Genomic DNA, 24982 nt, shown 5'->3' on the forward strand with positions numbered 1-24982 from the left:
GAACAATTCTGTTTGCCAAAAAGAATAAGTTAAATCAATTAGGTATGATGCTAGCATGCCTAAAAAGAAGATGGAGAAATGTGCCCTATTGTGAACTGGTAGGGCCTATTAAGAGAGCTCATACAACCAACTGGAAGTCATTTATCAAATCAAATCAAGAAAGAATATCAATCTTCCACAACAGGGTGTCTATCTCAGTACTGCCCATAGGCAGAAGCAGTATTCATATGATCGTTTAAAATGACTGCTGCCAAACCTATCTTGATGAAGCTTGACTACGAATTGCCCTTGGTTTTCAGAAGAGAGGCAGATTTGCTGTGGGGTTTATTTATACTTCATATACTTTCTCTCTGCTGACAGATGTTTTAGTGGGATACATCTATTACAACTCAGGCATTATAACATAGTGCCTTGACAACGCAGTCAGTACCACGACTGTGACGTTAACACAAGTTCTATTACAACGCAAGTCATTACACTGACTTGCTTTAGGGAATGTGTTATCGGACTGGTGTTGGATTTTAAGTACAACACCTTCCCTACTGATACACCGACTGGAGTTGGAATAATAATGTAAAATATTCCAAAGTCCAGTGCTTCCCTAAAGGAAGTCGTTGTAATGGTAATGACAAAGTCGTGGTGTTGACTGTGTTGTTAAGCCACGTGTTGTTTTGGCATGTGTGGCAACAGATGCGATTCGTTTTAACAATCTGTTGCTTTAAAGCAAATTTATGTTATTGCTTACATAAATGTAACAAATACATTTAAAGGGGATAAGTAGGTTTAAACGTCCAGATGATGAAACTGAAAAACAAACTTACACACAAGTACAAATGCAGGCAGAAAAAAATATCCTATTTCATTAAATTCAATGGCACTTTTGACTAAGATAATGTGAGGTGATTAACTCAATTCAATTCATATATTTGAGAAAAAACATAGGCTGGGCAATCTAGAACATCACAGGGAAATAATGATTATTGTAAAGTTAAGAATAAATGGGTGTTCACTTAGAACAATACTTACGGAAGATAGACCTTGCATATACATTATTGATGTCTTTGCATTTTGAAATTTTTCTGGCACAAACTCACATCCATCTTTCACTTCACCTGTCTTGATGTTCTTGATACAGTCATTATCAGTGCAAGGCTCTCCGTTACACACAATCAACCCCTTGACATCCGAGGAACATCTGGAGTTGGTAAAAACAGAGATAAATCATTCTTAAAGGAAATTCTTTCTGAGAAGGCAAATGCTACTTACCAGTATGCATCTGTTCTTGGCATGTAGAGCTGCAGATCTATACACTGTGCATAGATCGCCATCTGGTGCTGGGCCCGGATGTTTGCAGTTGTTTTTCTTCTTGGAAAGTCTTTGGAAGTCACGAGGTATGTGACTCCTCCTTTGGATCGTATTGCACATAGGCTCCGGCTCCATCCTCAGATTGTTTTTCGCCAGCAGGGAAATGATGGCGCGTAGTAAGAAACAGTGAAGATGCCCATGTGTGTTGTATCTAAATAATATAAACTGGAACAGATAAAGGTAGCCGGGGAGGCAGGTGGGCTTGTGTAGATCTGCAGCTCTACATGCCAAGAACAGAATCATACTGGTAAGTAGCATTTGCCGTTCGAGGCATATGAGCTGCAGATTACATACTGTGCATAGATTATATAGCAGTACCCATCCTTAGCGGCGACCACCAGTATCTGTTGCAGTGGTTTGAAACAATGTCTTGAGTACAGCCTGGCCCACACTAGCTTGTTGCTTAGTTTGCACATCTACACAGTAGTGTTTAGTGAAAGTGTGTGGTGTTGACCACGTAGCTGCTTTGCAGATATCATCTAAGGGGATGTTCCCTAAGAATGCCACGGAAGCCCCTATCTTACGTGTAGAGTGGGCTTTAGGGGAACGGATAGCGTTTGTTTTGCTTTGTGGTAGCAAATCTGAATGCATTTGACAATCCACCTAGCTATCCCAGATTTGGAGGTAGGGTTGCCTTTATGTGGTGGTGAGAAGGAAACGAACAGTTGTTTGGTTTTGCGAAAAGGTTGTGTTCTCTCGATGTAGTAGAGTAAGTCTCGTTTTACATCTAGTGTGTGGAGAGCTCTTTCTGCAAAGGTTTGTGGTTGCGAGAAGAATACGGGTAGTTCCACAGATCGGTTTAGGTGAAAGGGAGAAATGACTTTATGGAGGAATTTTGGATTAGTTCAGAGAACAACCTTATTATGGTGCATTTGCAGAAAAGGTTCTTGAATGGTGAGTGCTTGTATCTCACTGACTCTTCTGAGGGAAGTGATGGCTACTAGAAAAGCAGTTTTCCATGTTAGGAATTGAAGTTCACATTTGTGTAGAGGTTCAAAGGGAGGCCCCATTAGTCTGGTGAGAACGATGTTTAGGTTCCACACAGGTGAGGGTGTCACTCTGGGGGGAATTATTCTTTTGAGGCCTTCCATGAAAGCTTTTATGGCAGGTACTTTAAAGAGTGATAGGTGCTGCCTGTTTTGTCGGTAGGCTGCTATGGTTGCAAGGTGCAGTCGAATAGATGTGTAGGCTAGATTGCATTTTTGTAAGTGTAGTAAATAGCATATGATGTGTTGAATGGACACATCTAAGGGATTGAAGTTATTGCTGTGACAATAGACTACAAATCGTTTCCACTTGGCTGCGTAGCAAGCTCTAGTGGTAGGACATCTAGCTTCTCTAATGACGTTCATACAGTCTGGGGGGAGATTTAGATAACCGAATTCTAGGATTTCAGGAGCCAAATCGCAAGGTTGAGCTGAGCTGGGTCCGGGTGTGTGATCTCTCCATGGTTCTGGGTTAAGAGGTGTGGAGAGAGGTGTAGCTTTTGGTGCGGTACTACTGATAGTTTCAGCAGTGTGGTGTACCACGGTTGTCTGGCCCAAGTCGGAGCTACTAGGATTAGTGTATGGGAATGTTGTTATAGTTTGCACACCACTAATGGAATGAGTGGGAGAGGCGGAAAAGCATACGCAAATCTGCCTGACCAGTTCATCCATATTGCATTGCCTTTGGACAATGGGTGTGGATACCTTGGGGCAAAGCTTGGGCATTTGGCGTTTTCTTGGGTGGCGAAGAGGTCTATGTGTGGATGCCCCCACATTTGAAAGTCTGGGTGAAGAACTTGTGGATGGAGTTCCCACTCGTGGATCTGTTGAGTTTGTCTGCTCAGGAGATCTGCTGTAGTGTTTTGGACTCCTGGGACATGTTGGGCTAGGAGAAAGATTTTCTGGGAATGGCCCATCTCCATATGCTCTGTGCTAGCTGAGAGAGCTGCGGAGAGTGTGTGCCTCCTTGCTTTTGTATATAGTACATGGCTGTTATGTTGTCTGTGTGGACTAGGACTGCCTTGCCTGAGATTTGTGTCTGAAAAGATTTTAGGGCTAAAAATATGGCTAGTAACTCCAGATGGTTGATATAGAGTAACTTCGGTTGAGGTGTCCACCTGCCCTGCATGGTGTGATGTAGTAGGTGAGCTCCCCAGCCGGAGAGCGATGCGTCCGCTGTTAGTACTATCTGAGGAACCGGGTCCAGGAACGGTCGGCCTTTGGAAAGGTTTTTGGTGGTCCATTACTGCAGTGAGCGATGGGTACGACCGTCTACCAACACCAGATTTGTCAGTTGACCCTGGGCCTGGTTCCATTGGCACGCTAAGCACTCTTGGAGAGGACGCATTTGGAGTCTTGCGTGAGGTACTATGAATATGCAAGAGGCCATCATCCCTATTAGTTGCAAGAACACTCGAGCTGGAAGAGAGTGTTGTGGCTGAAATTTGGCGCGTAGAGCCTGAATGCTTGTTATCCTGGGAGGACTGGGGTAGGCTAGTGGTCTTGAAGTTTCTCCTGAGGCGGAAGCCGGGAGATTTTGCTAAAATTTTTAAATTTTAAATATCACTTTCAACCTTACTGTGTATTACTGTGTATTCTTACCTGTATCTCTTGGGCCGCTAATCACGCATATTGGGACTGTATCCCTTCTCGTCTCACCCCTGCCTAACACCACCGTCCGGATCCTCGCCGCTTCGGTGAGTTGCGGCGTAGGAGGACTGGCGGGGTGACTGTGGCGGACATCTTGGGTGGGGTGGAGAGCGGATAGCGCTCTAGCCTATCTGACGACCAGGACTATAAGTTTGCATGCCAGCGCGAGCGCGCAGACTTGAAGTTTCTCCTGAGGCGGAAGCCGGGAGATTTTGCTAAAATTTAAAAATTTTAAATATCACTTTTAACCTTACTGTGTATTACTGTGTATTCTTACCTGTATCTCTTGGGCCGCTAATCACGCATATTGGGACTGTATCCCTTCTCGTCTCACCCCTGCCTAACACCGCCGTCCGGATCCTCGCCGCTTCGGTGAGTTGCGGCGTAGGAGGACTGGCGGGGTGACTGTGGCAGACATCTTGGGTGGGGTGGAGAGCGGATAGCGCTCTAGCCTATCTGACGACCAGGACTATAAGTTTGCATGCGAGCGTGCAGCGGGCGAGCGCAGCGGGCGCGCCTCCAGCGCGCCGAAGGCGCGTGAAAGGCAAGCCCGTCTGCGCCCGTCCGCGACCGTTTGGGACCAGGGGCCCTGTCCCCTGCCCCCCGGTCTCACCAAATAAAGCCCTATAACGCTGATGATCTATTAAATCTACGCGCTACCAGGAACACAGACTGCCTGCACTTTTTTAATGTTTTAGACCTCCCTGAGATCTGTCCTCTATGCAAACATGTGTTTCATAGTACTCTGACTCCCTCCAACAAACAAGATTTTAATTTGTTGCTCCTAAACTGTAGATCTCTACCGAAGCACAAGACTGAAATTAAGTTGATGTTGGAGGAATATAGACCCGATGTAACCTTCCTAACAGAAACCTGGCTGACGCCAGACTCTAACCCAGATATCGTATCTGCCTTACCTTTGGACTTTCAGATTCTACGTAAGGACCGATCGGGTGGGAGATGAGGTGGCCTGGCAATTGTATATAAAGAACAATATCCCTGTCGAAGTATGGCCAGTATTATCCCCGACTGTGAAAGCCTTGCTTTCAGTATTAACTTTTCCCCCAATATCTGCTTTTCAGGCACCCTGGTCTATAGACCCCCAGGCCCCTCGAGGCAGTTCCACAAGGTCTTGTTCTCGATTCTAGCTGAAGATGTCACTACATTTTCAAACTATACAATGCTGGGCGACCTTAATTTTCATTTCAATGCCGCCCATGACCACATCGCTAGCGAGCTAGTGAATGACCTAGCGGCTCTACAATTGGAGCAGCTGGTTGACTCTGCCACTCATTCTAAGGGCCAATTGCTCTGACCTTAAGGCTGGACGCCCCATTGCTCTGCCATGGACAGATCACCTGCTTGTTCTTCTTCTATGGTCTACCTATACGTCTCCCCGGTTAACTCACTGCGAGAAGAATTTTAGAAACTGGTCAAAACTCTCTGCAGAATCCTGGTCCAACAGCCTTGCCGGCTCACGCCCTTCCCTCAATATGGATCTTAACGTAGCCAATCAGGAGTATGAAGAGTGGATCTTTCATTCTCTTGAGACTATCCTCCCCCTTCAAAAAATCACCACAAAACGTCTGCAAAAATCTGCCCCTTGGTTCTCTGAGGAACTTAGGAAAAAAAGAGGGATTGCAGGAAAATTGAGAGACAATGGCGACTTGACTTTCTTTCAAGTGACAAAGTGCTGTACAGAAAGGCAATTAGAGCCTATAAAAATGAGGTTAAATTCGCTCAAGCTACTTTTTTTTCTACTCAAATTTTGCGGGCCAAATCCAAATCTAAGGAATTTTTTCAAGTAGTAAAGAGCCTCATCAAACCTCCTCTGCCATCCACGCTACCGGATAATACACTAACACATTGTAACAACTTGGCAGTGTTTTTTCATCAAAAAATTCTCCAAATATATTCCTCCTTCTCTGCTACTGGCTCTCATCTGGTTTCTCAAACATGCCCCTGCTATGCGGAATTTCCTCCCCAACCCATGGCCAACCTGGAATGTTTCCCTATGTTGGAGCAGGACGCCGTGGAGTCACTAGCACGGCAGGTGAAATCTGGCTCACCATGTGACCCTGCCCCTCCTACGGCTATGGTGTCGGTCATCCAGACGGTCCTTCCCACCATCAAGGACCTTCTCAACGCTTCTCTCACTGCCGGCATAGTCCCAGCACATTGGAAGCAGGCCATGGTCCGTGCCTTGTTAAAAAAAAACAATCTGGACCCTGGCGATCTTAGTAATTATCGCCCCATTTCCCTGCTCCCCTGGATAGGTAAGATCTTGGAGAAGCACATCAATATCCACCTCATGGCTTTTCTGGAGTCAAACCAGCTGCTGGACATCACCCAAACTGGTTTGCGACCAAAACATGGGACGGAGACTGCCTTATTGGCAGTAACCGAAGAAGCCAGGAGGATGATGGATCAGGGAGGATCAGTGGCAGTGATCCTCCTTGATCTAAGCGCAGCTTTTGACACGGTTAGTCACGATGTGCTTCTCTGCCGTCTCTCTGAAATAGGAATCTCGGGCAAGGCTTTATGCTGGTTCAGATCCTTCTTAAGTAACAGACCTTTCCAGGTTTTTGAGGGAGACATTGTCTCCACCAGTAAATCTCTCAGCTGTGGGGTCCCGCAGGGCTCATCGCTGAGCCCTGCATTGTTTAACGTCTATATGCGACCACTAGCTGAGATCGTCCGCCCATTTGGTATTAAGATAGTTTCCTACGCGGACGATACTCAGCTAGTGGTATCCCTGGCACAGGAGAACAGCGGCCTCTAGCAAGGAGGACTAAGGGATTGCTTGGAGGCTGTGAAAGTGTGGATGACGAGATCCTTCCTCAAACTTAATGGGGACAAAACGGAGCTGATGTTTTTGGGGCCTGCTGCCCCCACATCTTTTGACTCTCTTTGCCCCCCCTGCCTTGGCACTCCACCGGTACCCAAGGACAATATAAAAAGTCTGGGTATATGGCTGGACAAGGCCCTAACATTCAACACCCAGGCCACAAAGCTGTCTGTGACCTGTTTTGGCCTACTTAGGATGCTTAGGAAAGTGCTCCCATTATTATCCATGGAGGCCAAGCAAGTCGCTGTACAGGGTTTGATACAGTCCCGACTCGACTTTAGCAACTCCCTATACCTAGGTGCCCCTGACTATACCCTCCGTAAGTTGCAGATTGTGCAAAACTATGCTGCCTGTACATTATTACAACTGCCACGGAAAATATCAGCGAAACCCGGACTGAGGAAACTGCACTGGCTCCCGGTCCGCCAAAGAATCTCTTTTAAAGCACTGTGCATTGCCCACCAGGCCTTCTGGGACACAGGCCCGGCAATTTGCCGAAACCTTATGACTCATTACCATCCTACAAAGCACCTCCGCTCCAGCAGGCTTTTTTAGCAACAGTACCCAGTGTTAGGAGAACGCGGGCTGGAGGCAGGATGTTTTCACATAATGTCGCCAAGCTGTGGAACCTCTTGCCCTCTCAACTCAAATCTAACTCCAACCTTTCTTCATTTCGCAAACACTTAAAGACTTTTCTCTTTACTCTCCAAAATTAACCTCTCGAAGTGTTCCGGCTACCCTCACCTCACTCTTCAAGTAGCGCTTGGACGCCTCCGGGCAGCAATTGCGCTTTATAAATCCACTTTTCATTTCATTTCATTTCATTTCTTGAGGTGTCTATGGTGGCACCGAGGTATTGTTTTACTTGGGATGGTTGTAGATGGGACTTTGCGTGGTTTACTGTGAAGCCCAGTTCGTGAAGTAGCTAGATAGTGGCGTGCGTGTGTTGTACACACTGGTTGTATGAGCTGGCTTTTATTAGCAGTCGTCTAGGTATGGGAAGACATGGATGTGTTGTCTTCGCATGTGTGCGGCCACTACTGCTAGGCACTTGGTAAATACTCATGGTGCTGTGGTGACTCCGAATGGGAGCACTTTGAATTGATAATGTTGGCCGTCCATCACAAACCTGAGGAACTTCTTGTGAGCGATGGGAACAGGAATGTGGAAATAGGCGTCTTTGAGGTCTAAAGTGGCCAGGAAATCGTTTTGGGAGAGCAGGGGAAGTACCTTCTGGAGTGTGACCATGTGAAAATGGTCTGAATGGATATATTGGTTCAGGGGCCTGAGGTCTAGGATGGGCCTTAGCGTGTCGTCCCTTTTTGGTATGAGAAAATATAGGGAATAAACCCCTATATTGTGTTGGTTGATAGGAACTAGTTCTATTGCCCCCTTTTGTAGGAGGGAGATTACCTCGTGCTTTAGTAGTGTTAAATGTTCCTGTAACATTGGTCGATGTTTGGGTGGAATGTTTGGGGTGGTAGATGTTAGTTCGAGGCAATAGCCTGACCAAAATATTTGTGTTACCCATTTGTCTGAGGTGATGGTAGTCCAGACAGTATGGAAATTGTGGAGTCTGCCCCGGACCGGAGTGGTATGGTCTAGGGGGAGTGGAGGGAAGTCATTGGGCAGCGGTGGAGGCAGAGCAGGAGGTGTTTGTTTTGCCTCTGCCTTTATTATTGTTGCCTCTGTAGCCGCCTCTTTGGTAACCCCTTGTAAAGGTGGATTGGGTAGGAGCCTTATAGGAAGTAGAAGCGGTGTCTGAGGAGTAGCCTCTGGATGTGCTTAGAAAGGAAGAGCGGCGAAAAGAGCGCCTGGGAGTGTGTGATTGTAAGGCTCCCATAGATTTCGCAGTATCTGTGTCTTTCTTCATTTTTTCCAGGGCCTCATCTACTTTTGGGTCGAACAGATGTTCCTGGTCAAAACGGTGGTTCAGGATGGAAGCTTGCACCTCTGGTTTGAGACCTGAAATCCTTAGCCAGGCATGGCGATGAAGGAGTACGCTGGTGCTAATTGCCCTAGAGGCGGTGTCAGCTGCATCTAGGGCACAGCGGATGGAGGTATTGGTGATGGTTTTGCCCTCCTGAATGAGTTCATTGGCTCTATTTTTATATTTATCAGGGAGGTGTTGCTTTATGGCTTCTAGTTCGTCATAATGGGCCCTGTCGTATCTTGCCAGAAGCGCTTGTGTGTTTGCGATGCGCCATATGTTTGCAGCCTGGGATGCAGTGCGCTTGCCAGATGCGTCCAAACGTTTTGACTCTTTATCAGGTGGTGGTGCTTCGCCTGATGCTTGGGAGTTTGCTTGCTTTCGTGCTGTAGACACTACTAGGGAATCTAGTGGTGCTGGCCCTCTGATGTAGGCGGGATCTGTAGGGGCGGCCTTATATTTTTTGTCTATGCGAGGGTTGATGACCCTGGCTCTGACTGGATCTTTAAAGACCTCCGGCACGTGCTTGATAACTCCTTTGAGCATGGGCAGGATGGAGGTGGCCCTGTGTGTCCTGTCGAAAGTATCAAGGAGGAGGTCCTCCTCCACGGGGTCAGTTTGGAGGTCCACACCGTGGTAGTGTGCAACCCCTGGAGTAGGTGGTTGAACCCCAATGAGTCTTCTGGTGGGGATAGTCTCCAAGGGTAGAGATCATCCTGCAGGACGTTAGGAATGTCAGGAATGTTATAGTCGTCCCATGGGTCTGGAAAGCCTGTGGGAGTGAGGTCCCCTATAGGTTGGTCATGGGGCTCGTCCCCTATGTCATCATAGACATCATCATTGTCATCATCCGGAGAGGGTGTGGGGGAATGATGAGGTGGGGGGGAGAAGGAGGTGGTGGAGGAGGAGGTGGAGGGGCTGGAGGAGGGGCGAAGGTATTCTCAGAGGGGAAGAAGCAAAGTCTTTCCTCTTTGGAGGTTGATCTGGGCCAGGCTTGTCCAGCTGTCTCTTTTTGATGCTGAGCATCAAATGTCCAGTTTTAGGATCCTTGACCAGTGTTTTTTGCAATAGATCAGGCTTAAAAAGTTCTTCAGAGAGTGGCCTGTCCGTCGGCGCCGAAGGCGTCGGGCCGTAGGTTTTTTGGTTTTAGAGTCTGCACTAGTGCGCTGTTTTGCACTATGCGGCTTCGAAAGGGCTGGTTGATTACTCAGTTCCGAGATGGTTTTCACCTTCGAGATATGGGTATCGGTGGCCTTGTTCTTTTTTGCTTGGTTCCGGGGACAGTGTCGGTACCGAGGAGCTTGAGCTGGTTTTCGGCACTGAGTGCTTCGGTAAGGAGCTCAGTACCGAGGAGGAGGCCATTTTCTTTTTCGGCATTGGTGCGGAGGAGTGTTTCTCGGCACCAACAGTGGGCTGGCTCGAGCACGAGCTGCTGGAAGGCTGAATAAGCTTCTTTACCGGTCCCGAAGGTGCGGTGTGGGAAGCAGTGTTCTTGGTCATGCCTAGGCTCGAAGACAAAGGTGTGACCGAAGCCTTTTTCGATGCCATCGAGGGTGTGGGGGGGGGTGGATTTCGGTATTCACGACCCTCTGTGCCGGAGTGATGTCCTCCACATCTGAATCATCGGCTTCGGAGGCGCTGACGAGGCCCTCGTCGGTGTGCTGTCCTTCCGGAGCGTCGACGCCTTCTCCGAAGATGTCGTCTGGGATCGCCGTCGATGAGTCTGCCATAGTTCTTCATGCCCTTCGGTCTCGAATGGTTTTGTTGGACCAGAAGGATTTGCATGCCGGACAGTCTCGAGCCTCGTGTTCAGGGGAGAGGCAGAGGTTGCATACTTCGTGAAGATCGGTGTGGGGGAATTTGGACCCACATTGAGGGCACTTTTTGAAGGGAGTCCTTTCCATTAGCCAGGACCGGAGCTTGATTAGGCCTGAAGGCTGTCGTCGATGACTGGAATCGAAGGTCTTGATCGATGAGAGCCGCGTCGAGTGAGGGGATTGCGATCGAAAACAATACCGCGAAAAGGGGTGAGGATTGCACGCCGATTGGAGAACTGGAAACTGTTCAGAACCGGAGAGCGAAGAATACCATCCGAGCCCGATGGCAGAAAAAAACAATCTGAGGATGGAGCCGAAGCCCATGCGCAATACGATCCAAAGGAGGAGTCACATACCTCGTGACTTCCAAAGACTTTCCAAGAGGAAAAACAACTGCAAACATCCGGGCCCAACACCATATGGCGATCTATGCACAGTGTGTAATCTGCAGCTCATATGCCTCGAACATATATAAACAGAACCAGCAGGAAATAATCAATAAGCATATGTACATTGTGATTAGAGACACATCACCAAATAAATTACCAAACATGTGACACACTAGTTTCAAAGCAGTGGAATTTTTATTCGAAACGCATATATTGTAGTTGTAGTGAAACAAAATGCTACCCCATCTACTTGCAGACAACCTTCTGAAATCTAAGAATTCATTCTTTGCACAAAGTGAAAACTGTAACCATTCAGTGTAGCTTGTGGCCTTTTATTTTTGGGGTGTATTTGGATTGAAGTATGGATTTGGAGTTACACATATAAGGACGGAAAATATGATAGGTGCAATAAAATCGAATGAAATTTACATTATTTGTCAATTATGTACCCAGTTTTATTTGAGTAGGACTTTCTGAAGGTCGTTCCAGTTGAATTCCTGGAGGGCCATAATAGAAGCAAACAACAAGCAGCAGTCCCCATTAATGCAGAACTTTAAAAATAAAAAAGCTAACGAAAAGGTGGACCACCAGAACTCACCTAATGTCTCTCTCCATCCCTGTCCTCCCCCTGACCAGCTCCATTCTTCACCCATTATTTGCTGTAGACAGGGTAACGTTATTCACAAAATGCCACAGATTCAAGAAAATGCAAAAGGATCAAACGATGGACGGAATGCTGAACAATGCAAACTTTGCATTTGTTGCCCTAAGTGGGGAGGGGTCTCGTGCTCACGGCGCCACTGGATTCAAGCTTGTTTCCAGTCCAGGGAGGACCTGGCTTGGCAGTTTGGGCTGGACTGTTCGCATGAGGAACAGAGTCAAGACTGCTTTTCATATGTCCGGGTCCAAACTGGGGTGGTGAGCAAAATATCAATGGATTAAAGCCCGATCTTTGTGACTGGGGATGAATGTTTGCACAGTTCCGCATTCAGTCCATCATTTGTGACTTTTGTCGCCCAAAGTGGGAAGGGTATACCCAGACGTGGGTCCCGTGCTCACTGCACCATTGGTTCAAGATAAACTTGATGATAAGGGGTGATGCCCCAAAACCGGTCCCCGGATGTTTGTTTCCGTTCCAGATAGGGACCTGGCTAGGCAGTTCAGGCAGGACTGTTCCCATGAGGAACAGGGCAAGACTGATTTGCATATGGATGGGTCCAAACTGGGGTGCCGTGGTGAGCAAAGGAATGATGGATTAAACCCAGATTTTTGTGACTATGGGTAAATGATTGCACTGTTCAGCATTTCGCCCTTAATTTGTTCCTTTTGCTTATGTCGCCATAAGTGGGAAGGGTATGCCTAGATGTGGGCCCCGTGCTCACTGTGCCACTGGATTCAAGCTAACCTGGCTAATGAGGGGTGATGCCCCAAAACCAGTCCCAGGATGCTTCTTTCTGGTCCAGGGAGGACCGATTGGAAGTTTAGGCTGGACTGTTCCCATGAGGAACAGGGTAAAGACTGATTTGCATATGGCTGGGTCCAAACTGGGGTGGCGTGGTGAGCAAAAGAACAATGGATTAAAGCCAGATCTTTGTGACTGGGGGTGAATGTTTGCATTGTGCAGTATTCCGTCCATCAATTGTTCCTTTTGTTTTTGTCGCCCTAAGTGCTAAGGGTATGCACAGACAAGGGTCCTGTGCTCACTGCGCCACTGGATTCAAGCTAGCCTTACGGATGAGCGGTGAGGCCCTGAAACCGGTCCCAGGATGCTTGTTTCCGGTCCAGGGAGGACTGGCTTGAAAGTTCGGGCTGGACTGTTCCTATGAGGAACAGGGTCAAGACTGATTTGCATATGGCTGGGTCCAAACTGGGGTGGCGTGGTGAGCAAAAGAACAATGAAATAAAACCAGATCTTTGTGACTGGGGGTAAATGTTTGCATTTTTCAGCATTCGGCCATCATTTGTTCCTTTTGCTTTTGTCGCCCTAAGTGGGAAGGGTATACCCAGACGTGGGTCCCATGCTCACTGCACCACAGGATTCAAGATAGACTTGCTGATGAGGGGTGGTGCCCCAAAAATTGGTCCTAGGATGCTTGTTTCCAGTCCAGATAGGGACCTGGCAAGGCAGTTTAGGCAGGACTGTTCCCATGAGGAACAGGGTCAAGACTGATGTGCATATGGATGGGTCCAAACTGGGGTGCCGCGTGTGAAAAGGAATGATGGATTAAACCCAGATCTTTGTGACTGTGAATGAATGATTGCATTGGTCTGCATTCCGTCCTTAATTTGTTCCTTTTGCTTTTGTCGCCCTAAGAGGGAAGGGTAGGCCCAGATGTGGGCCCGTGCTCACTGCGCCACTGGATTCAAGCTAGCCTAGCTGATGAGGGGTAATGCCCCGAAACCAGTCCCAGGATGCTTCTTTCCGGTCCAAGGAGGACCGGTTTGGAAGTTTGAGCTGGACTGTTCCAATGAGGAACAGGGTCAAGACTGATTTGCATATGGCTGGGTCCAAACTGGGGTGTCGTGGTGAGCAAAAGAACAATAAATTAAACCCAGATCTTTGTGACTGGAGGTTAATCATTGCATTGTGCAGAATTCCTTCCTTCATTTGTTCCTTTTGCTTTTTGTCGCTCTTAGTGGGAAGGGTATGCCCGGACGTGGGTCCCGTCCTCAGTGCGCCACTGGATTCAAGCTAGTCTGGCTAATGAGCGGTGATGCCCTGAAACCGGTCCCAGGATGCTTGTTTCCGGTCCAGGGAGGGCCTGGCTTGTTAGTTCAGGCTGGAATGTTCCCGTGAAGAACAGGGTCAAGACTGATTTGCATATGGCTGGGTTCAAACTAGGGTGGTGTGTTGAGGAAACAAAAGATTGATTAAACCCAGATCTTTGTGACTGGGGATGAATGTTTGCATTGTTCAGTATTCCGTCCATCAATTGTTCCTTTTGTTTTTGTTGCCCTAAGTGCGAAGGGTATGCCCAGACAAGGGTCCTGTGCTTACTGCGCCACTGGATTCAAGCTAGCCTTACTGATGAGCGGTGAGGCCCCGAAACCGGTCCCAGGAGGCTTGTTTTCGGTCCAGGGAGGGCCTGGCTTGGCAGTTCAGGCTGGACTGTTCCCGTGAGGAACAGGTTCAAGACTGATTTGCATATGGCTGGGTCCAAACTGGGGTGGCGTGGTGAGCAAAAGAAAGATGGATTAAACCCATATCTTGTGATGGGGTAAATGTGTGCATTGTTCAGTATTCCGTCCATCAATTGTTCCTTTTGTTTTTGTTGCCCTAAGTGGGAAGGGTATGCCCATACGTGGGTCCCGTGCTCACTGCGCCTTTGGAATCAAGCTAGCCTGGCTGATAAGGGGTGATGCACGAAACTGGTCCCAGGATGCTTGTTTCCCGCCCAGGAGTACCTGGCTTGGCAGTTCGGGTGGACTTTTCCCATGAGGAACAGGGTCTAGACTGATTTGCATATGGCTTGGTCCAAACTGGGGTGGCGTGGTGAACAAAAGAATGATGGATTAAACCCAGATCTTTGTGACCGGGGTGAATGTTTGCATTGTTCAGCATTCCGTCCATCACTTTTGCTTTTGATTCAAGTAAAAGCACCTGACAGGAAACAAAAATAAGAGCTCCACAGCAGGAAAAGGTGGGGAACTGCCCCCAGGCATCACTCTATCCAGAAAAAGACAGCTAAAGAAGGCTCAGAGAGTAGACAAATAACATTACTTACGGCCTGAAGCTCAGGCATGATCGTGCAGGTAGGAGCGGTGAAGCGGTGGGGGGGATTCAACAGACTAAGACAATGGACAATTAATTATTTATTTAATTTCCCCTCTGCGTTGTCTGTCGAAACCCCTGCCCCACCACGCTTACCTGCACAGATCGTTCCTGCTGAAGCAAAGTATTCGTATTGGTGAAAAGTTGCAAACACTCCTTTGTGGTAGCAAATTCCCTTTTTATATCTGCAGAAAAGCATTTCTTACTAAACAAAAAAACACACTCAGTAAACATCACTAACACATGATGTAGAAAACATATTTGAATTCAGTAAGAAGAAATCGCAGGTCATTTAGTTGTTTACATATGTTATTAGACTGCTAATTAAATCCCACATGAACCCTTCTGTTGAATCTAGCCCCTGCTCAAGAATTTGGCTACTGAAAGCGGAGTGACCAAATCTTATTTTGTGTGGCCCAGGACAATAACAGGGCTCATATCAATAAATGGCCCTTTCAAGATTGGTTGATACCATGAAACACCAAGAGAAGGCAGGTTGAAATGCACTTTAAGGGAGTGGTAGCACTGAGGTTTCAACCACTGTGGAATCACACTTTTGCATGCACTTGGACTTCGGAAGCACAACACTCAAATTTCTTCACAAACAGTCACAATAATTGTAAGAAACAATTCTTCTGTCTGCATGCCACTCCACTGACAGATAAGACTCTTATCCATTAATTAGCTTATACTCAAAGCACTATCACTGGCCATTGCAGCATCTTGGATTTATACACAATTCTAGTAATCTGTATTAGGCTCAAACAATATATTTATTCAACAAATGTTGATTCTCATTAAACTCTGGCAGTCCGACTATAGACAAATGATATTTCATCCACAAAAACCAGGGATGTTCTGCAGCACTATGCCTAGCTAACGGTTGAAATATCTGGACTTTTAGGCCTTTTCCCACATCAGCAGACAAGTCAGGAATGCATAATGTTAAATGTTATGTACCAAATTTGATTTTTAATTGTGACAGTTGTGGTATTCTTGGGTATGCTTTATTGGAAGGCATACAGATGCTTACTGCAATACGTTTACACACTGTACTAAGAAAGGTTATATTTGGACAAAAAAAGGAATGACTGAGATGGAGTTTTTAGCACTCATTGATGTGCATGAAATATTCACTCGGATCATTCACTTTACCCCCGATAATGTTTGCTATGAAAGTGTGATCTTAATAAATTATGCAATTAAAACATCTCTGCAGTCACTGTTAAAAAATCCAAATCACAGTTACGACATTGTGTGCTTCTTTATATATTAGAACAAAGTAAAAATGTCATTCATCTCAACATTTGAAGCGTTAATGAAAATTAAAGTCAAAGCATACAGGGTGCAGAGCGGGTAATTCAAGGGCAGAGGTACTCGCTACTTGGAAAGTCCATGTGGAGCGTGCAGCTTTTGAGGCCAGCTATGCCACACCACTAACTTTTAGCCATGCCCAACAGTAGCCACGCTGCTGTACAACATGGCTAAATGACACTGGCAAAGCTAATACCTCTCACATAGGCAAGGCCAGTGGCTTTGCCAATGCCTGGTTTTTCTTTGTCCTTGATTCAAGGTTGTGTGTATTTATCTCCTTTAATTGTGGCAGTCCAGCACATGGCTCCTCCCCCCTTCCTTTACTTAATTAGCTAAGGGAATGTCCTAGTCCGTATTTTTATCAACATGCCACTGGTGTTAGTACTGCAAGTTTGACATTGGAGGAATACTCGTTAGGATGCACTGGCCCTAACCCACCGCAGTGGCATGCTTCATCACCGGGCCATGGTCCTCGCTGGGCGGGCGCTGCAATTCCCAGCAGGTGCTTTAGAGGGGGGCTCTAACTGTTCGGGAGTTAAACATTTTAGTTTTGCCCCGTGTCTAGCTAGATAGGGAAAGAGGATTAAAAATATTTATTTATCTCATTTCATGTTCACCATTTCGTGCATGGGATTTAGAAACTGTGTTTTAATATTTTATCTTTCTAAACAAATCAACACAGTGTAAACATTGAGTATAAATCACAGTCTTATAAACTTCAGTTTCTGAAGAAGACATTAGGCTCTACTGGTCAAGAGTGCAACAAATATCTTATCAAAAGTCTGGTCCAAACCGTTTTTAGGTCATTTTTTTTATTTTTTATTTTACGGAGTTTTATATAGTGTGAACTTGACCCGAAGGTATCGGGTATCAGAGCGCTTTACACAGCACCAGTTGCGTTACATGAGGACACATTCATTTTTTTGTTAGGCATGGGGAGATTAAGTGATTTGCCCAGAATCCCAGGGTCATTGCCGAGGCTCGAAACCCAGTTCCCCAGATTCCAGGACGACCGCCCTGGCCGTTAGGCCAACTCCACTCCCCATGACTATACTCAGCTCATACTGTGTGTTCGCCAGATCTAGTGTTTCTAATATGTATTGTGAGGGCTTAGGTCAGCCGCTTGATCTTGGCTGCAAGGTTTTCTTGTCCATCTCAGTCGTCTTGCTCTTGATTCAATGGCTTTCCTATATATTCCTGCATTTGTTCTGCTCAGGAACATTATATTTCTGTCCTCCAGGGTTCTAAATCAATACGTTTTATTAATCCACAGAATATTTGAGGATTGTTTTCTAAATTTAGTTTTTGGCACTCCAAGAAAGCGCATATAAGTTTTCATGCTCTCTCCCATATCCTTCTTTTTCCCTTGTGACAGGCTTACACACTTTTAATTCTCAACACACAACCCACTGCCCACCCACCCCCTGCTCCCCTGTGCTTCTCGCTGGGCCACTTAAATACTTATTTAGGTCGAGCCTAGCAGCGAATGCGCTGCTCTGCGAGACTTCTTGTATCTCCTCCAGTGATATTGACCATACTCCTCACTTCCAATTGGTTCCTTGGTGTGCTTTTGGGGAATCCCTTCCTTTCAGTGGCTAACCTTCACATTTGTCCTGCCTTTTGGTGGGTGGTCACGGTCCCTGGCGACTGGCCCCGATACCTGTATTGTTGCTTTTCTGTCTACTTGCTTAGGTTTCCTTGCACTCCTTTTTCAGCGTCCTTGGCTGTTTCTGACCAGCCAGCTTCAGAGTAAGTCACTGACCATGCTTGCGAGTGTCCACCGGGCTCCCTCAGAGACCGAAGCCTCCTCCCAATCCTGCAGCCTGTGCTCCGAGACTTACATAACTAATTAGCCCCTGGGGTGAGCAAACACAGCGGGCTTGCATTAGTTACAGGACTTGCATTTTATTATTATTTTTTGGCAGTAGACGGCACAGTTCCACTTTAACAATCCTCGTGAAGCCCCACCTCCCCCACCGGTGCAAGGCCTGAGAGCACTTCACAGTTAGTGCAGCAGCACCGGCCTCACCTCAAATTACAAGAACAGGTCTGTTTCTGGCCAGTCCCGGTCTCTCTGGCTGCTTGGACACACCCTCTCATCACTGAGCGTTGCCCTGCTTTAACTGTACTCCCTGCTTAGCACATGCAACTCTTCTCTTAGTCCACAGCACAGAGCAGTCAATTTAAAGGGGGCACTGCTTTTTTACAGAAATTGCGTGCACTGCACCCCGGCGGCTTGGCAGCAAGATAAAAAAAAAACAAGCATTTGCAATCCAATAGGTCTCGCATTTACGCGAGTTTGAGCTATTGGCATTGTATTTGACAATGCCTTTTATTTATGTTTAATTTTTCAAAACATAAATCAAAGGCATTGTTATTTACAATGCCAATAGCTCGCATAAATGCGAGACCTATTGCATTGCAAATGCACCATAATAGATCTTATGTAACAGAAAGGCGACAAGCAGCAAGACATAAAAGTGCTAAAAATAGTTTGTTCCAAATTCAGTTGATGTAGAGGAAAATAAGTTGGCTGAAGAGTAAGGAACAAGAAAAAAAAACATTTCTTAAACTTAATTGACCATTCATACAACAGTCTGTCAGGAGGTATTTGCCCTCTTAAAAGCACCAACATCCCTTAAATGCACAATATCAACGCCATCTCACAGACCCTACTTTATAGCCACATTAGAGTGTACCTCTTAGCGCATGTTTAAATATCCTATACATGTATTCCTACTTCGTAAATCATGCAAATTCTTTTCCAGAGGTCATATTAATAACACTCACAACAGTAGTAGCGAAAGAAAGAGTACTCAGCATAACAACTGCTCCAGAATAGTAACTGTTCATCTCCCTAAGTGTAGCACTATGTTTTGTGGCAGGCCTGTGGGGAAGGCTTCCGAAATCCAGGACCATGGGGGCTCCCACATAACATTTAGTGACACTTACGCTGCCGCCAGTGAAAATGTCTTCCCCTTCCGTGTCGCTGTCTCCGGCTCCGCTGAAACTTCCTCATATCTAGGGAAGGGCGGTGGGTGTTCTGTGATGCCTAGGGTGTGCTGTGGCTGCTGCGGTCGCCATCTTCCCCACCAGCGCCTGAGGCTGCCGCAAACTGCACAGCGCTGGGAGGAGATAGGAGGGGAAGTGGGGGCAGTAAACACCGGCGGGAGCCTAAACGCCTTTCCTGACAAGCAGACATTCAACAAGGATAACTTTATTCAGCCCAAAGGCTCGAACAGGGCGGGAGGGTGGGGAGATGTCAGAAGGGTGGGCACTTGGGACGTCGTACTCACACAAGGCATGAGAGGAAGGGCTTATAGGAGAGGCTGGTTACAAGACAAGACAGGCCGACAGAGAGCGGTGGGGGCCACATCCTCATCTGTATTATTTTCAATAAGAATCTGTTCACATACGAAAAACAAGGACAATAGTGAACCTTTTATGAAGCCGGCGCACAAGCGCAGGCTGCTAATTAAACGAGCACACCTCCGGCCAGCGTGTGTGTCCGGCCACCTATGGGGGAAGCAATGCCGCTATGTGTTTGCAAATGCAGAATGAAAAAAAAAAGTGCTCACAGACCTAATTGAAGGAGACCTGTTTTGCGCAGCCAGCACATGTTCCTGTCTGGATGGGCTAGCCGAGAAGGAGACAGAGCGATATCAAAGGGGATGATGGACGGAGCGCTTGAGCAAATCAAACACTCACCCCCAGTCAACTGATCTGGGTTTAATCCATCAACATTCTTTAGCTCACTCCACCACCCCAGTTCAGACATGGCCATATGCAAATCAGTCTGACCCTGTGCCTCATGGGAACAGTCCAGCCCGAACTGCCAAGCCAAGTCGTCCCTGGACCAGAAACAAGCATCAAGGGACCGGTTTCGGGTTCATAACCCTCGTCAGCCAGACTATCTTGAATCCAGTGGTAAAGTGAGCAAGGGACCCACGTCTGGGCATACCCTGCCAACTTAGGGCGAACAAAGCGATACCAAAGGGGATGATGGACGGAGCGCTTGAGCAAATCAAACACTCACCCCCAGTCTACTGATCTGGGTTTAATCCATCATCATTCTTTAGCTCACTCCACCACCCCAGTTCAGACATGGCCATATGCAAATCAGTCTGACCCTGTGGCTAATGGGAACAGTCCACCCGAACTGCCAAGCCAAGTCTTCCCTGGACCGGAAACAAGCATCCTGGGACCGGTTTCGGGTTCATAATCCTCATCAGCCAGGCTATCTTGAATGAAACCCCGAGTGGGACGGGTTTGCTCAGACGTGAGTCCCGTGCTCTCCATGCCACTGGAATCAAGCTATCCTGGCTGAAGAGGGGTGAAACCCCGAAACCGGTCTTAGGATGCTTGTTTCCAGTCCAGGGAGGACCTGGCCTGGCAGTTCGTGCTGGACTGTTCCCATTGGGCACAGGGTCAAGACTGATTTGCATATTGCTAGGTCTAAACTGGAATGGCATGGTAAGCAAACAAACGATGGATTGAGGCCCAGATCTCTGTACTGGGGTGAATGTATGACATTGTTCTGCATTCTTTCCATCAATAGTTCTTTTTCCATTTGTCACCCCGAGTGGGACGGGTATGCTCAGACATGAGTCCTGTGCTCTCCATGCCACTGGAATCAAGCTATCCTGGCTGAAGAGGGGTGAGACCCCGACACTGGTCCTAGGATGCTTGTTTCCAGTCCAGGGAGGACCTGGCCTGGCAGTTCAGGCTGGACTGTTCCCATTGGGCACAGAGTCAAGACTGATTTGCATATGGATCGGTCTATACTGGAAAGGCATGGTAAGCAAAAAACAATGGATTTAGGCCCAGATCTCTGTACTGGGGTGAATGTATGACATTGTTCTGCATTCTGCCCATCAATAGTTCTTTTTGCGTGTGTCACCCTGAGTGGGACGGGTATGCTCAGACGTGAGTCCCGTGTTCTCCATGCCACTGAAATCAAGCTATCCTTTCTGAAGAGGGGTGAAAACCCAAAACCGGTCCTAGGATGCTTGTTTCCAATCCAGGGAAGACCTGGCCTGGCAGATCGGGCTGGACTGTTCCCATTGGGCACAGGGTCAAGACTGATTTGCATATGGCTCGGTCTATACTGGAATGGCATGGTGAGCAAAAAACGATGGATTTAGGCCCAGATCTCTGTACTGGGGTGAATGTATGACATTGTTCTGCATTCTGCCCATCAATAGTTCTTTTTGCGTGTGTCACCCTGAGTGGGACGGGTATGCTCAGACGTGAGTCCCATGCTCTTCATGCCACTCGAATCAGACTATCCTGGCTGAAGAGGGGTGAAACCCAGAAACCGGTCCTAGGATGCTGGTTTCTAGTCCAGGGAGGACCTGGCCTGGCAGTTCGGGCTGGACAGTTGCCATTGGGCACAGAGTCGAGACTGATTTGCATATGGCTCGGTCTATACTGGAATGGCATGGTGAGCAAAAAACGATGGATTTAGGCCCAGATCTCTGTACTGGGGTGAACTTATGACATTGTGCTGCATTCTGTCCATCAATAGTTCTTTTTGCATTTGTCACCCCGAGTGGGACGGGTATGATCAGACGTAAGTCCCGTGCTCTCCATGCCACTGAAATCAAGCTATCCTTTCTGAAGAGGGGTGAAACCCCAAAACCGGTCCTAGGATGCTTGTTTCCAATCCAGGGAAGACCTGGCCTGGCAGATCGGGCTGGACTGTTCCCATTGGGCACAGGGTCAAGACTGATTTGCATATTGCTGGGTCTAAACTGGAATGGCATGGTGAGCAAACAAACGATGGATTTAGGCCCAGATCTCTGTACTGGGGTGAATGTATGACATTTTTCTGCATTCTGTCCATCAATAGTTCCTTTTGCATTTGTCACCCCGGCGGGACGGGTATGCTCAGACGTGAGTCCCGTGCTCTTCATGCCACTGGAATCAAGCTATCCTGGCTGAAGAGGGGTGAAACCCCGAAACCGGTCCTAGGATGCTTGTTTCCAGTCCAGGGAGGACCTGGCCTGGCAGTTCGGGCTGGACTGTTCCCATTGGGCACAGGGTCAAGACTGATTTGCATATGGCTGGGTCTAAACTGGAATGGCATGGTGAGCAAAAAAACGATGGATTTAGGCCCAGATCTCTGTACTGGGGTGAATGTATGACATTGTTCTGCATTCTGTCCATCAATACTTCTTTTTGAGAAGGAGACAGGGCATTGACCAAGAAGCCTCATTTCCAATCGGGGGCCAGCGTTTAACATAAATAATGACGCCGGCCAATGGGAAGGATGAGCGGGGCTCCAAGTTCCCTTCCGAAGTCTCCTCGTCGACAATAGATCTCGCAGAGCATGCAGCGCATGCGCTACACCGCATGCGCTACACCGCTAGACGAGACCTAAAAAACAGCCACAGACATGCCTCATAGCTGAAAGGCCCCTGGTATTCACTCACTTCACAGGCAGTGGGAACTGAAAATAAGGCCTGTAAATCTTGTCTTTGGCAGTTTCCAGCAGAGTGTTAGTTGATCTGGGCAGTAAATGCCCCCAAAGCTATCAGCATCGCCTCTGTGTGCTGTAATTTGCCTTTTGGAATATGTATGCCATATGTCAACTGGGTTCTCATCTACGTGTTAGGCATTAGATTCACAATAAAATAAATGCTAATCCAGTCTGGTCACTAGATAAAGCTCTCTACCCGGCTTTATTGTTGTAGTCCTTTCCGTGGATGTTGTTTTCCGAGGATGTATCGCGAGAGCCATTTGAATCAAATGCTATATTTGTTATCTGTTTTTAGATGCAAGAATTTCCCTGCAACATGAGCCTACACGTCTGGCTGTTTGTTGCATGTGGGCACTGACAGGGCTGATAAGGAAGAGTGATACTGGCAATAAAGGAGGCCAGTTCACATTCTGTAGCCTTCATTGCTTGTGGATGAGAACATTATATGCATGCTCTTCACATTAGTTTTGAAAATGTATCCATGTGTTAAGATGTCTGAAATTGCTGCAAAGGAACTTTAGTAATTAGTGCTCCGGAGTAGCCTTAATTTCTGTTATTTGTTAACAAAATAAACAGATACACATTTGTGTAGCGCCCAAATCAGATATCTAAGAAACTATCGTTGTGACCAAGACAACAAGAGCCCCACTGTTTTCTTGAACCCTCGGTCTGACACATCTGAAACGCCATCCATAGCACACTGGGAAACACACACCCCCTGCACCCCACGCTGAATCCTTCACCTGCATACTTAATATACATCGGCAAGTCGTTCATACACTGGCACACATAAAATCCGTATAGAAAGCAATGCACAACATATTGTAGCACATAGATCATACACACATCCACATGGCTTACAGACACTATACCTCAACACCTTACTCCAACAAACGCCAAACAAATAGAAAGGCCTATGCCACCTAGAGCCCAATGCAGACCAAACTCTCCCATGTGGATATAATTTGCACCCATATGTCATAGCTGCACACGAATTCAACATTTAAAGCAGGGGCCTCCAACGAGTAGCTCAGGAGCTACTGGTAGCTCGCGAGTACCTTCAAAGTAGCTCTCTGAGGTGAAGTCAAGCCCAGTATCAATTTCAGAGTAGGTGCCTATTAAAGAAGGCAGCACAGATCATCTCAAGATGCTAAGAGTGACAGCCAGCCAAACTTATCACAGTAACTCATACTAAAACTCAAACACACACTGTGCCAGCCTATAGGACCTGCTACATGACAGTCTGTATCCAATCTCAATATAATGAAGCCACAAGGAGATTGACCATGTTACGGTCCCTCCTTTATCAGTCACAACATGTGTGTGAACAGTGCACCATCAAAACAGTATGGCAGCAGTAGCCTGAGCTATAATCAGTGCTGACCCACTATAGTGCGGGACTGCAGGAGTCAGAGTGAAAATGTGTCAGTTAGATGCATGATCAGCTCAAGACCTGAGGAGAACAGGGTATGAACCAGACCAGAGAAAATTAAGAGATTCATCAACACTTATGTGTGTGCCCATAATAAACACTATTACTTCCTGAAACTATGCCTGGTGCCAAGAACCGCCAAATATATATGCTAGCCCCATCATAAGAGTGTTTTATTTGGCATATTTGTGTCCATTCTTGACATAATAGTGGAAATGGCATAATTATGGTCATCCTTAACTATTTTAGTATTTTTGGTCTAGTTGTGGTATGCTGGCAGCCATCATAGACCTACTCTGAGCGTGACTGGCCTATATGTACCTATTCCTGGCATATTAATGGTCATGACTGATATGTGGTCTTGTGCCTGATCCTTCTGGTTTCCAGTCTTGGCACAACTGTGGCCGTAGTTTAATGGTGGGCATTACTGGCATAATCCAGGCATCTGTGGTGCTATGGTGAGCATCCATTATTATATAATGGGGTAACCCAAAATTGTCCATGGGCCTCGGTAACGATTGGTATAGGTCAGGAAACAACGGTCCTAGACTTCTTTAAAGCTACAATTCAGCTATGAAAAACATTCATCAGTTAAAGGGCATCCAGTACATATAGAATTAGCATTGTATCATTAATGTACCAACATTTTCTTTACAATGCAAACAAGTATATCCTCAAAAGACACAAAGGCAAAAAATATCGCTCCAATAGTGACTGTTTATTATTTAGTTACTTTTATAACAGATCACCATATTCAATACTCCAAATAGAGAAAGAGGTTGCTCCAACCAAGGGGAGTGTGAAAAAGGAAAGTGCTCGTGAGGTAGGACAGATATAAAGGAGGGGAATCCTAAAGGCAAATTCAATAACCAATCAATTACACATTCTGGTGTCCTTAGTAAAACTGGTCGTGGTTCATAGTGGGGGAGGATATAAATTACACTCATTGCACCAGGGTCGAAACGTCGACACTCTCCCCCAGTGGACCTGTACCTGAT

The 24982-nt window shown here is 46.8% G+C and overlaps 1 protein-coding gene across 1 annotated transcript in view; it reads right to left on the reverse strand.

Annotated features, from left to right (window-relative positions):
• Positions 1 to 24982, reverse strand: part of LOC146833929 (calcium-activated chloride channel regulator 1-like) — a 205094-nt gene that overhangs the window by 87933 nt on the left and 92179 nt on the right. The window contains exon 5 of the mRNA XM_085601848.1: positions 1027 to 1195. Within this exon, the coding sequence (XP_085457974.1) occupies positions 1027 to 1195 (169 nt within the window). The remainder of the gene's footprint in view (positions 1 to 1026; positions 1196 to 24982) is intronic.

The sequence above is a fragment of the Triturus cristatus genome, chromosome 4_2, assembly GCF_964204655.1.
Source record: "Triturus cristatus chromosome 4_2, aTriCri1.1, whole genome shotgun sequence".
Lineage (NCBI taxonomy): Eukaryota > Metazoa > Chordata > Amphibia > Caudata > Salamandridae > Triturus > Triturus cristatus.